Raw genomic sequence first — 13,259 nt, 5'->3', positions numbered from 1 at the left:
AGTGGTATGGATCCGCCCGGGGCGATGAAAATGGAGCTTGCTGCCTAGCAGTTGTCCGTATGCCGAGAAAAGTCTTTTAAGACGTTAGACAATCTGACTTCTACCTTCCCTTGTGATCTAGATAATTCCACATCACATCCTTGAGGCGGTGTGTCCTTGGACAAGGAAACACGTTTGTTCATTCGTGACTCGATACCGTTGGCATGACAAGGGATTTTACTACATAGGAGGGATCCTCGGGCCGAGTGTTGATAGTGTTGGTGTTGGTGTTGGAGGTGGCAGCTTGTTTTGGGTTGGGTGTTTGAACATATATCGGCGATGACTCACCAACTAATGACATCAAATCAGCACGGATTCCTAACAGTCCTTGCCCTTGTGTAGGGACTTCACTGTGGGCGCTAGGACTTGAGTCATATTTCAGGGCCACGCGGTTATGAGCTACGAAGCACAGAAATATCCGTGTAAGGCATCAACGAAGTGGAATTTACAAAATATACATAGTCATAGACTACGAGTATATGAAATGGATGTCTATGCATAATCTAGGCATCTCTAGCTCCTTAGGGCTAGGTATTGCGTCCAGAGGTCGTGGTGGATCTTCACGATCTAACCCACCCCCAGTTCCCCAGAAACGCATAGATCAGGGTAGTAAAGACCTATTCAGAGCCCTCGTAGCAGTAATTCAAGCAGGACGCCATTCGTAGTGGTGAGCCCCTTTTGAAGGCTTTCCAGGGTCCTCTCCTCTCACACTCGGCCTGTCGTAAGCGTGTGCACCAAAGAAATCCATCTCCGCCTCCATGAATTGAGTTGCCAGCATTCCTCCGCCCACATACTTTACATACTCCAGACTGGCGCTGATAGCAGGAACATAGTTGTCCCATTCGATAGCCTTCAGCGTAGTCTGCTTCAGCGCGTCGAAGTTCTTTCGTAAGTCGGCAGCCACCTCATCGATGAGCTTCATGTTCATGATGGGCTCTTTCGCGTTGAGTAGGATCGGTTCGAGCATATCGGCGATATAGTCTTCTTGAATGATGCAACCAGCTCTCCAGATCTGTATGCACTTGCCTAAGTTGACATCCCAGCCTTCGTCCTTGGATGCCCGCGCAATAAGCTCGAGGCCCTGGCAGAACGAGCAGAGGAAGGACGCATAGACTGCTCTGCGCAAATTCTCGACGATGCTGTCCTTGTCTTTTATGTCTACACGTTGCGGTTTCGGGATATCTAGGTGCTTAACTGCCTTCAACCTCTGCGCCCGATTCCCACTAGCTACGCGAAAGAAATGGCCAGTTGCAATCGTAGGTGCAGCGACGTGTCGACTGGCTGCATCCATAACTGTCCAGAACAAGGTACCCTCCGAGCCATCGTCGTCCTGCACGACTTTATCGAGAACATCATCCAAGACGTATCCGCTCTCTCCTTTTCCTTCTCCGTTCTGGTCACCTTTAGGAGTCTTTTTCTTCTGGCAGATCTCTGATCCGATCTGGATTAAGTAGGTGTTCCTTAGCTCGCCCTCGGAATTCCACTTCTCGAAAATCTTTCCTATCTCATCGTACGGGAGTCCGAGGGACCTGTGAAGGATATTCCACGCTTCGCAGACGGCGGAAAGCATGCCGTTCTCGATGCCATTATGGACCATTTTCACGTAGTGGCCGGCTCCACGAGGGCCTACGCGTGATAAATTTAGCATTGAAAAGTGCCCTGACAGATAGTCTTATATAAACAGACAAAGTGTTACTTACCTATATATTGAACGCACGGCTTGCCATCAACCGGGGACTTGGCGGAGAATTTCTCTAAAAGGGGAAGGACAAACTCGACAGCTTCCCGGTCACCTCCTGGCGACATACTTGGTCCGCGCCTGGCCGACTGGTAACCGCCGCTAACCCCCATACCGATCCATTTGACACCCTTTGACTCCAGTTCCCTCTGACGTCGTTCAGTGTTACGATAGTTCTCATTACCGCCGTCGAGTATGATATCGCCGGCCTTTAGATCATCCCTTATCTTATCCAAGACCGAGTCAGCGGGCCAGCCATGCGTAATAGAGAAGATGAAGATCTTCCGCGGTTGTGAATCCAAGCTCTTGGTGAATTCGTGGATATCTTTGAAATAATCGATCTTGCCCTTCAGTGTCTTCGTCTGCTCTGCCATCTCACGAGCCTGGTCGACATTCTTCTCTGAGACGTCCCACACGGAAACGTCGAGGCCGTGTTCGGAAAAGCCGAAAGACATCATTGTGCCCATATTACCGGCCCCGACGATGCCTATCCGCGTAATATTACCAATATCAGGGTTTGAGGCCATTGTATAGAATTTAAAGGATATGTACTAGTATTTAATGGGAAATAGTTGTATACAAACAATAAGTATTTAACAAGTTTCAAACCAGTTAGTTAAATGATTAGGACTTGAACGACCGCGTATTGTTTTAACTTTACCTCTCGACATTAAATATAAATCAGGAGTGTGGAAAGAATTAATAAACTTGTTGTCAAGTTATTTTCGATAGTACGTGGGTTCTGATGTGCAAGTAATTCTCTCTCTTACATCACCACTACGCTGGGTCAATTACAGCATACTTATGTCAGACGCCATATCTTGATGTTTAGCTCCATGAGGTTTATTTCGGTCTAAGTACCTATTTGATTACTAGAATTTACCTTTTACATGAACACTTCGATAACTTATACTAATATATATTTGCTTCCCCTCATACATCCCCTCAGACTTCAAAAGTGACGATACTGATACTGGATAATAGCTTTCAATTTAGCATTTCTGTATGGTGCAGCAGCGGTCAAATATGGTCAAAGCTCTAAAATCCCTGAAAATCATCGACCAATGAAATCTCGGCTGAAGATTGGCACATACCCCTTTATGTTTAAACCAGATCAAGCTGTTCCTAAACATTGATTATATGCGTTGCTACTCGCTTTAATGTTGCTTGAATTCAAGACTAAAAGCGCAAAGGTGAAAACTGAGGGCTCAATACCCAAGGATAGGAGAAAAAAAACCGCAAAAAAAGAAATACATACAACACTGGGGATTCGCTGGTCGTCACCGACCCAACTACTAATCCAGCGATATCCGGCTTATCTAAGGGAGAGCGGACGGGATCCCGAGTTTTCCAGATTCTATGGTCGTATGTGAAGGTCTTTGGTGTTATTGATCCTTATATATTGACCTTTTACGCAAGTGTTTTTCACGGCCCGCCCCGAGCAAAGTATTCCATATGCAAGTAACAAGTTAAAACCCACGCTGAATTTGTCGTCATCCTTTTCGAAAGCGAGCAAGGCATAAGCATTTAGTAGTCTCATAAAGGGTTGACCAAATGTCAAGAGAAGTACTAGCTTTCCTAGGTCTGCTCCCGGGGACCATAGCATTTGTATGAATAAGTAGGTACCTGCTAAAATAATTGTATAAAAACCTGATACTGGGCATTTGGAATAACAAGGTATATATAGGTAAACTCGGGGGTGATATTTTGAGTATAACAGAATTGTAGTGTGGTTCTTGATAATCTACACTATAGATTATATTTGCTACTAATGCACTAAGCAGTCATAGCAAAACATAGGTATCTTCACATGTGTATATACTTTATAAGTTGACAAGAATTGGATGGTAGTCTGAGCAGCTGCAGCGCCGATGCCGATTCCTGCTCCAGCCCCAGCTGAAAGAGTTTGAGATGTGGAGGCTACTGTTGGGCTCAAGGTCGAATTAGAGACCGCACCCGAGGGTGTATTGGAAGTCGTAGTGGTTGTAGTGGTTGTAGACGATACAGGGTCGGGCGTCGTCCGCCATCAAATTTCAATACCATACGCATTCACCGCACCCCGATCTTCACTTGTTGTCATTGTTACGAGACCCGTCCCAGGTGTGCTAGTTGTGAATATAAATGTTTCTCCGGAGTTGAAAGGTCAGACGCATATCTCGGTTTTCTGCCAATTAAAAATCCCCCCTTTACCCTGGCAGTCGTAGTTACTACGTTCATTAATATATATTAGCTTAAATATATTTCCTTAGGCTTCAGCGGCTGGTATTGAAGTGGCATACTTAGGACAGCATATCGCAGTCGTCTCTGGCGCATTGATAGACATGCATACCTTTGAGTATCCCCCTGGACATTCACTGGTGGACACGAAGGCACCCGAACCAGATTGCCAGCCTTTAGGGAAGCAATCCGAACGACTTGTCAATGGACCAAGGTGATAATATAGGCAGGAGGCAGGAGGGTCATCGGGGTCATACCACGAATCATGATCAGCAAATATATGGTAGACGCCTGTGACGCAAGATGCCGCTGGCTCAAATGGCGTAACGGTGGTTGACATCTCAATTGTGGTCATTGTTGTGGTGAATAACAAGAATAGATGAAGAAGAAGAGTAGATAATTAGAAAGAAAGGAACACGCACTGATATCACCCATCTCAGGTCAAGAAATGAGAGGCCTGCTGAACCTGCCTGAACCTGCCTGTCGCATTTAGTGGCTTAGGAGGACGTCGCGTTTAGGTGACACGATCCAATAGAATTGAGTTACGTGAGGGTGAGTCCTTTTAAAGGGGGATTAGTGCGGATAGCAGTTATCGGCTCATGTTGTACATGTAATATAGGTAATTATAGTGGTATGTGTCTCCCAGATGATCCTGCGGTTATCTATATTATAGGGGGCCAAAATTTCCCTACGGTGAAAACCATTCCAATTAACCCCTCTCGCGGGCGATTACATTTACATCACATCCGAGAGAAAAAAGAGTAGAGATGTTTCATCATACCAGTCTATTCATTGCGAAACCTGAGACAACGGACTATGGCCGTGTATGAAATTGCTAATTAGGAGCCCAACATGAGCTACGATATGCTCAAAGCACCTAACTACTGACCCTTGTTCTTCCCCGAGGGTGTGCTGGTCGCCCGTTGCAAGCTGAAAGAGTATAATGTACAGAAAGCCTTGATGCCTAATGAATCCTTTACTTTTCGGAAATATCCCCTTTTCTGAGACTAACGGGCGTACACACGTCAACTTCACCAACTCGACCCAAAATCAAGCCCGGGGCGGAAATAAAGGAAACCGATCGAGAACGCAGGTGGACTTAAGATGCCATGTAGGTGCTAGCATCAATACCGTCCTTGGGGAATTCACTATATAATAAATTAGTTAAATAACTAGGACTGCTAGAACCGCACAACTTACGGAAGGGCGACCTCGAATCGCTTCTCAATTGCCTTCAGCACTTCTTGATCTGCATCAGTGCTTACGAACGAGATTGCAAGACCCTTGGTACCAAATCGGCCGGCACGACCAACGCGGTGGAGGTAAGAGTCAGCATCGGCAGGCAAATCATAGTTGATAGCCAGGTTGATACGCTCAATATCAATGCCTCGACCAAATACATCAGTAGCGACACAGATGCGCTTGTTAAATTCCTTGAATTCCTTGTAGCGTTTGATACTATATTGGCATTAGATCATGTAATTGATGAGGATAATTCTATACGTACCGCTCTTCCTGGCTGACTCCCGAATGTACCGCGATAGACGGGAAGTTACATTCGCGAAGCAACTTGTCGAGTTCGGTGGCACGGATCGTACTCCTGACGAAGATGATGACCTGGTTGAATTGCAACTCATCGAGAAGCTCGTTCAGTTTACGATTCTTCTCTTGTTCCTTAAGCTTGACGTAATATTGCTGCAAGCCGTGAAGAGTCAATTTGGTATCCTCATCTACGTAGTGTTCGGTAGGGTTCTGCATGAACTTCTTGCAGATCGGCTTCACTTCATCGGAAAGCGTGGCGGAAAACATCATGACCTGCTTCTGCTGCGGAGTGGCTCGGAAAATATCCTGAACATCTCGCCGCATATCTTACGTAGTTAGTTATAAAAATGCTGACAACAAAGCGTTAGGAGTCCTTACCAATAGCGTCAAGCATCTTGTCACATTCATCAAGGACGAAGATTCGAACGCTGGTCAGGCGTAGGTACTTGTCTCGAACAAGGGCGTTGAGACGACCCGGGGTGCCAACAATGATATGGGGGTGGGTTTCCTTATTCTTGAGGATTTCGGCATCCTTCTGAATAGGCGTACCACCGTAGAAGACACCGGTCTTAATGTCCGGCATATACTTGCTGAAACGGTTGTACTCGTTTCGAATCTGGAAGGCCAGCTCGCGGGTGTGGCACATGACCAAGACGGAACACTCGCCAGCAACAGGTTCGACCTGTTGGAGGGTAGTGAGGACGAACACAGCCGTCTTACCGAGACCCGACTTCGCCTGGCAGATAATATCACCTCCGAGGAGAGCCTGGGGAATACAGGTTTGCTGGACTATAGTAATCGATCGAATGTTAGATAGGACTTCCAAGATTTTAGGGATGCGAAGGTAGAAATTCGACAAGATCCGTCCATCATCGCAGCATCGATCTTCTAGTATCTAGATCCACCACCAATGGCCTTTTCGACTGTTCCATCTATACGTAGATAAAAAGGGTACGCGTATCACAGCACCAGCTTTCTAAGACGTATACATCGGCTCGAGGCCAGATTTACTCAACTGTCGTCGAGATCAGGCAGCTAGGGTTCATCGCCCCAACACATTTCCCAGGCGAGATACGTTGCGTGAACCCATCGCCAGCTACCGAGACTGACGCGATAAGCACGAGTCTCTTAAGCTCTTAGGGCACTCTGATAGGATGGTTCCTATAGATCCTCGCTCCACAGACATCGAAAAACATAGCTATGCGTGATTTTACGCGTGCTGATCTTCCGCTTCTCCGACCGCCTTTGTTTTCTTCATTTGCTTGCGATGTACTTGCGAGATGGACGGACGCTTGAAGGAGGGATAACTTTTCAAAAGCTTGAACGTGTAAGATGTAGACTAACCCTCCGATGGATGTTCGAAACCGCAATCGGCGATGGCGCGAAGAAGCTCGGGCTTCAGCAGGAAATCACGGAAACCGGTAGCATGGATGCCGACGTAGGATCCCTTCTTGTCAACACTATTGCCTGAAGCAGCAGCATCGGTCTTCTTGCCGTTGGTGGCGGTGGTGGCCTCGTTTGTTGCCAGCTCCTCGTCGGAGTAGTCGATCAGATCCTCTTCAGCCGACATGGTGATGGAATGGTAAGATTATCGCGATGGATACGTGTCGCAAGGTTTGGTAGATTAAAAAGGGAGGTAAAGTCAAATGAAAATTCAGAGGAAAGAAAAATGCCCTAAGAGTTGATGAAAAAGGTGAAAACTCGAGACGCGATGGATGCCTTTGATGGCAGATGCGAGAAGGCGGTGCAGCGAGGCTCTCGACGTTGAAAGGTTGAAAGGTTGAATGGAGAAAGAAAGTTGTTGTTAGGAAAGGCAGGAAAGGCTGGAAAGACGGTCCAGAAAAATACAAAATCGACATGCATGAGCTGATGGAATGCGCGACCTCAACTGCAGAAGCTAAGCTGAATTTGTATTAGCGGGAAAATGACGGGGCTGTGCACTCAACTATTGGCTGACTGGTGTTTGGTGTTTTGCGGCTAAACACCGGTAGGGCTGCCCCGGATTTTTACCATTTCCGCTTTCCCCAATCTGCCACCTGCACCGGTTCTCATGTGCACCTCGTCATGGTCACCCTACATGTACTTTAATAAGCTACCGGGTACGTACCTATCTGACATCAAACACATTCCAACAACTGCTGTTTTGATAATTTGAATCATACAGGAAGGGGTTTTTTTTTCTAATAAAGATAACTAAGACATGGGGAAATCCAAAGCACCTGGAAGCGTGCCAAATCGGCCAGTCTATTCTCGAATCTCATATTTATATCAAGCAGCAACATATCTAGCTAGCCAGCCTGAAGATATCACAAACGACACAGTAGCAACACAAGACAAGAAAACACTTTGCCCAAGTCAATCTAAGCATGGACTTTCACGTCGCTTTATTACCGACCTTCGGTCTGCCTCGTTAAAGAGTCAAATACGTCTTTCTCCAGCTATGAAGCATACTATCTGCAAATTCTGCGATAGTCTACTTATCGAAGGAGAGACCAGTAGCTCATCAATTGAGAACAAAAGCAAAGGCGGTAAAAAGCCATGGGCTGACGTTCTCGTTGTTAAGTGTCACGCCTGCAAAGGAGTCAAGCGTTTCCCCGTCCAAGCACCCCGGCAAAAACGGCGACCAATTCGTGAAGCAGACTCGAAGAAGGAAACGGATCGGAGTTTAGAGGCCGATAATGCAATAGGATGTTCTTGAGCAGTAGCACAACCCCGTGCTTTATCTCTCTGCAAGATGGACCTATAATTAACTACCTGTCAATTCAGCCCATATTACAATAAGCGAGCCCTTCTGGCTGATTCAAATACTAGAAGAACGCTTCTAGAGGAGGTAAGGTTTTATTGTCACCTCCAAATACAACTTCTAACTGTATTAGGTATTTAGATATTAAAGCGAAGAACCGATGGTTTTAGAAATACATACAGGGACAGTCGTTAGCACCGTGGTCCGCAGTTCCTTTTGTATCAGAATCCTACATGATAAGGAGAGAATACGCTGTTATGAAATCCGAATTTAGCTGGTGTAGGGTTCCATTTTCGGTAGCCGGAACAGAGAAAGGCAACAACTAAAAAGGTTACAATCAAATACAGTATACCTACCACGTATATACCTTAGGTACCAAGTATACGAAGTGTGGCGATCGTAACGCAATAGCACCAGCCTATGCCATATTAGAAGTGTACCTAGGTATTCAGTTTTTGGAAGGAAATTTAGTTGGGCATTTACCTAAGCGCAATAGCAAGAGCATTTGCATTGCCTAAACTTAAATATACCCAAAGTATTAAATTCATTTGCACGAAAGTTGAGCTCCTCCAAGGGCCCAAGGGCCCAATGCAAGTGGTGTGAATGGAGGTCTGACCTATGGGTCCAAGTGTCAAGCTGAAAATAGTATAAATGCCTGGCCTCCCGTCGCATCATAAAAAAAAGAAGAAGGCTCAGAAGTTCTGTTTTAATCACTTTCGATCAATTCATACGATATTATCGTTGCTACTAAATAAGATTTATCATCATTGCCTTGAACACAGATTGACCTACCATCCTTTAGGAGGTAAGCTCGCGTTAAACCACAATGTCTATTTCTTAGGAAAAGTGTTTCTTGTTTTGCTTTCAATACACATAGATTTAAAAGATAATGCTGAAGATGTTTCCGAATGATTATATAAAAGAAGTCCAATGTTAAAGTTTGAGCAGATACGCAGGGGGGCTGTTTTATAAAGAACTATGATGAGAAACGGCTGTTTAAGCATTCCTGAATTATTATAGGAATGGAAATAGCCTGAAAACTGAGTTCATTACATTAACTGGGGCATGAATACATTATATTCTATATTCAAATTAAAGGGGTGTTAAACTCGGAAGATTAAACAATGTGTTCTCCTTGACAGGAACAAAGCCAGTTCACACTCCAGTTCCAGGGATTTAATATCTGCTGACTGGACACTACTCTGTCCAGACTATAATAGACTGAATAGATGAGGGTGATTCGCTGTATGTATGTCGGGGAGGAAGCCAGAGGTCTCAGGGTGAGATGTGTTGAGAGATCAAACGTGTAAAGGAGAACTGTGGATGGAACATACATCCGTCCCTTCCGTAGCCTCGGGCAGAAAAAGAAAAGATGCAATATCGATAAACCTTTAATGCATACTAACTATTGGGATACGAATACTATTAATTCTCTACCTTTGTACCCCTTTAGTATGAGTATTGACCCTTAGCGAAGGAAGCTCCGTACAATACATGTCCTCCTCATTTTGCACCTTTAGAGGCAATATATTGGCTCATAAAATACTATCGCGAATGCCATAAAGTCTAGGATACTCGACTCATAAGCGTTTTGGGCTGATTGCAGGTAGTGGCTTAATAGATCGGAAAGATTGAACTGTTTCTAGGTATGGGAGCTGTATGTACGTGGTTTATGTGCTCGTGGATGTCACTACTGGCTGCTAATAGGTCCAAGCCGCTACTAATTTGTGTAACCGCATTCACGTCCACATCCCTCCAGCATCAAGCCACTCGCCGTTTCGAGCGCAGCACCTGCAGTTACCCGTCCAAAGATTCGCCATCGGATAACCTAGCAAAGCCCCGCGGAAATATGTTCAAGATAGGTAGTCCCTCGGTACCAAATATGTTGTACCATTAGGCTACAAGATAACAGAGCCCCGTAAGGAACCCCTCTACTACGGAAAACGATATCATGGGAAAGATTAGAAGAAATGCTGGGTGCTCGAATCCAATTCCCGGGGAAGATCCTTGTTGTTCTAGTCTACATTATTAACGGAGTCCTACCTATCGAAAAAGGGGAACTAGTGAAAGCTCGATATACTTAACCTACAAGTTTACAAATGTCTCGCGAGCGGGTAAAGGGTCATACGTAGAATCTCTAGTAGCCGTTCTGGTGTATTGTGGCGTCACCGTAGATAGCGTTTTCCGATCACCTTATCATTCAATAACCAATCTAACGCAATTCGGAAAATCTGTTGTCGTATCACTACTCCGCAGAACAGTCTGAGACCTGAAATGCCATTTGATGAATCCTTAGGAACCCTCTTAAGTGTCCCGAGCAAGTGAGACTCAACACAAGATTTACACTCGCCATGAACGCCTCAAAATCTACGACGATACGACTCACGAGTATGTTAGTAGTCACAATGATTTAAAAGTCAAGACCGCAGCGGCTAAGTGCTACTGTAGAAACCGTGCCGTGGGAGGTGTGATAAGTTAAAGAGGAGAAGAAAGTGAGAGTATCTTCAACCAATACACGCTACCTACATCTAGTTAGAGCTCCCGCGAGATGGAGCTATCAGATGCTTATGAGTATATAGCCCTTATTAGTTTCTATGCAGGGACGGAATCCTATATTTTACTAAAATAGCGCATTGGTATACCACGAAAGGCGTATACTTAGTTTCGATTTACGAAGCACCATCTTATAGATAATGAGCAAGACTGCAAGGGATGTTGTATTCCATATATAGTATATAGCGAGCCATTACACCTCCTCCAACTCTACCTCCCATTTCTAGCTTCTGCGGCAGGCCGTATAAAAACTCGTACTTCTGATGATACCTAGGTATGCAGCATATATATGCAATCCGTCTTCCATAAACCAAGTGCTACTTTGACTCAATGCTCACTTAAACATCCCCGACTAGTTGGAATACCAAGGAACGGCGGCCGCCCTATGCCACGGAAAGCGGTGTAAAACGGGATCCGACCAATGTAGATTGCGACGCTGACTCCTCATCTCGAGGGGGGGAATCAGCCCACAGTGGGGCCATTCTCACGGGCGTTCCCGCTGGGAGCCGAGGTGAGTAAGCTGATTATTGTTGCCAATGACAAGGTTCCCATTATACCAAAAGCAGCGACGGCAGAAAAGTCCACGTAGTTGATTCCGGGATAAGTGGTAACTGAGTCGAACAGGAAAATCATGGTGAATTTGTAAGATTGAACCGTAGGTATGACCGGTGTTGGGTAGATTAGGTAGCTATTAGGATAGCGAGATTAGGTATAGTTACGCTTTAGGTAATAGCCAACAACTGATATAGCTCGCAAAGATACTATCTCGGATGATACAATAAGCGGCTTGACTTAGCAACTGTTTAAGGAAAAGAAATAAAAGTTACAGGACGTATCGATATATTCTGTCGGCCTCGAAGGCACTTATATATTGTTGCGCTGCCATGATACATGTGGTCCATGCGCGCTCTCCTAACCTAAAGATGGATTTATAGTCTCGCTCATACCGCGCGTGCATTTATCTAGGCCCGTCCCTCTCCGCACCTTGGAGTAGAGTGTAACCACAAACTGTTACTTTCTCCACGCCACTCTTTGTGTATACGATACACAGTTCATGCAAGCCCAGAAGTGAATAACAATACTAGTAAGTATTATAAACGACGGAAGGTTAATAGACTAGTTATGCCATACTGCTTCCAAACAGAGTCAAGATTTAAGTGTAAAACTGGTCTTCGGGTTGATGTTTCGTTTATACCAATCTCTCAGACTAGTACAGACATCATGGTTGCTAATCCTCTACAACTTTACCTATATCTTAGTAAACACCATGTCCTTACACAATAAAGAAGGCAAGGGTATGTTTATCGTCGACGAGGGCGGTCATCCCGAAGCGCTACTTGATAAAGGTGTAATCACTAGCAATATATGCACCACACATGAAACCCCATCCGATAGGATCAATGATCTACTCGATGCTAGATATAACGAGGTGTTATCTAAATGCCAGGGGGCTTCCCGTGCTATGCCCATTTAGTATCTAGGAATGGGACCTGCTAACTACGTTTTCCACCCCAGTAGCCTCCGATGTGTGCTCCGAACGGCAGTAGGTATCATCCGTTTGATATACTCCGCGCCGGATGTGGAGACGCCATTGCACCAAACAATATCCGTGGATTATTGTACTGTTATCAGCGGAAAGCCCTTGGTCACACTCGATAGCGGCGAGAGTAGGACCAATCTGCCTGGTGATACGCTTGATTATCTGTCTTCTTTCTATCTTTCGCACTATGGAGATGGTTGATTCGTATTGTTGAAATTAGATGCTATTAGGTTGAAATTAGATGCTATTAGGTGTTGCATGTAGAAATGGAAAAGCTTCGACAGAATTCGACCTAGCCGTCTTATACACCCTTTTTCGAGTGTGGCTTCATATGAAGTCAAAGGGTAAACCCTTCGAGATTCTTCGAGAAGATAGGTCGTTATGCTGACATAAAAAAAGACAAAGCACTACCTTCGGCATAGGGCTTGCAGGGCTTGCAGGGCTTGCACAACATTGGTTTGCGCCAAGATAAAATACCTATGGACACACTATACTCTTTAAGATATGCCAAGACGTGTCTCACTCAATCAAGCAGTCTACAGGTCGCCAGGATGATAGATCCAGAGAGGACCCTAAGCTGTGTTAGACAGTAGTAACTAGGTACCTAGGTAGGTAACAATCAAAAACGATATTTTATGTCTGCTACAGTTATCTAGAGCGATATAACGTACTCTACACCTAGATCCTGCTGCAATATACCATTGCTCTAATTGGACAACGGATTGGATCCCATCCCCTGCATAAAATGCAGCAACGGGCTCTCTCCCGAAGTGCCAAAAGACTACGCCTGAATCCTTATGACATTATAAAAATCCTGATTGGTTCAAACAGAGGTTTCCTTCATAGGGTTACCTTATACCAATCCTCAACTGATTTTAACTGGCTAG

The 13,259-nt window shown here is 45.1% G+C and overlaps 6 protein-coding genes across 6 annotated transcripts; 2 read left to right on the top strand and 4 right to left on the bottom strand.

Moving 5' to 3' along the window:
• Nucleotides 1-511: 511 nt before the first annotated feature.
• F4817DRAFT_72000 (6-phosphogluconate dehydrogenase, decarboxylating) lies at nt 512-2,505 on the bottom strand. Its single transcript, XM_049307812.1, has 2 exons — nt 1,740-2,505; nt 512-1,665 (listed from the first exon to the last, which is right to left on the bottom strand). Exons 1-2 carry the CDS (start codon nt 2,302-2,304, stop codon nt 683-685), a joined length of 1,548 nt encoding a protein of 515 aa, XP_049160094.1. The 5' UTR covers nt 2,305-2,505; the 3' UTR covers nt 512-682.
• Nucleotides 2,506-4,022: 1,517 nt separating this feature from the next.
• Nucleotides 4,023-4,349, bottom strand: F4817DRAFT_314975 (uncharacterized protein; the record flags this gene model as incomplete). The annotated part of the gene is made up of 1 exon (XM_049300472.1): nt 4,023-4,349. One exon carries the CDS (start codon nt 4,347-4,349, stop codon nt 4,023-4,025), a length of 327 nt encoding a protein of 108 aa, XP_049160093.1.
• A 275-nt stretch (nt 4,350-4,624) lies between these two features.
• Nucleotides 4,625-7,354, bottom strand: F4817DRAFT_334746 (ATP-dependent RNA helicase SUB2). The gene is made up of 5 exons (XM_049302938.1): nt 6,881-7,354; nt 5,915-6,325; nt 5,502-5,862; nt 5,195-5,452; nt 4,625-5,142 (listed from the first exon to the last, which is right to left on the bottom strand). Exons 1-5 carry the CDS (start codon nt 7,104-7,106, stop codon nt 5,094-5,096), a joined length of 1,305 nt encoding a protein of 434 aa, XP_049160092.1. The 5' UTR covers nt 7,107-7,354; the 3' UTR covers nt 4,625-5,093.
• A 221-nt stretch (nt 7,355-7,575) lies between these two features.
• F4817DRAFT_71907 (Rpr2-domain-containing protein) lies at nt 7,576-8,519 on the top strand. The gene is made up of 2 exons (XM_049307811.1): nt 7,576-8,366; nt 8,413-8,519. The coding sequence occupies exon 1, from the start codon at nt 7,737-7,739 to the stop codon at nt 8,232-8,234; it is 498 nt and encodes a 165-aa protein (XP_049160091.1). The 5' UTR covers nt 7,576-7,736; the 3' UTR covers nt 8,235-8,366; nt 8,413-8,519.
• Nucleotides 8,520-10,915: 2,396 nt separating this feature from the next.
• On the bottom strand, nt 10,916-11,740 carry F4817DRAFT_334742 (uncharacterized protein). Its single transcript, XM_049302937.1, has one exon. It carries the CDS (start codon nt 11,463-11,465, stop codon nt 11,295-11,297), a length of 171 nt encoding a protein of 56 aa, XP_049160090.1. The 5' UTR covers nt 11,466-11,740; the 3' UTR covers nt 10,916-11,294.
• Nucleotides 11,741-12,246: 506 nt separating this feature from the next.
• Nucleotides 12,247-12,761, top strand: F4817DRAFT_334740 (uncharacterized protein). The gene has a single exon (XM_049302936.1). The coding sequence runs from the start codon at nt 12,316-12,318 to the stop codon at nt 12,571-12,573; it is 258 nt and encodes an 85-aa protein (XP_049160089.1). The 5' UTR covers nt 12,247-12,315; the 3' UTR covers nt 12,574-12,761.
• The last annotated feature ends 498 nt before the right edge of the window (nt 12,762-13,259 follow it).

The sequence above is a fragment of the Daldinia loculata genome (assembly GCF_022478755.1).
Source record: "Daldinia loculata strain CBS 113971 unplaced genomic scaffold F4817scaffold_18, whole genome shotgun sequence".
In the NCBI taxonomy this organism is placed as follows: domain Eukaryota; kingdom Fungi; phylum Ascomycota; class Sordariomycetes; order Xylariales; family Hypoxylaceae; genus Daldinia; species Daldinia loculata.
This window is presented reverse-complemented; position numbering and strand designations above follow the sequence as displayed.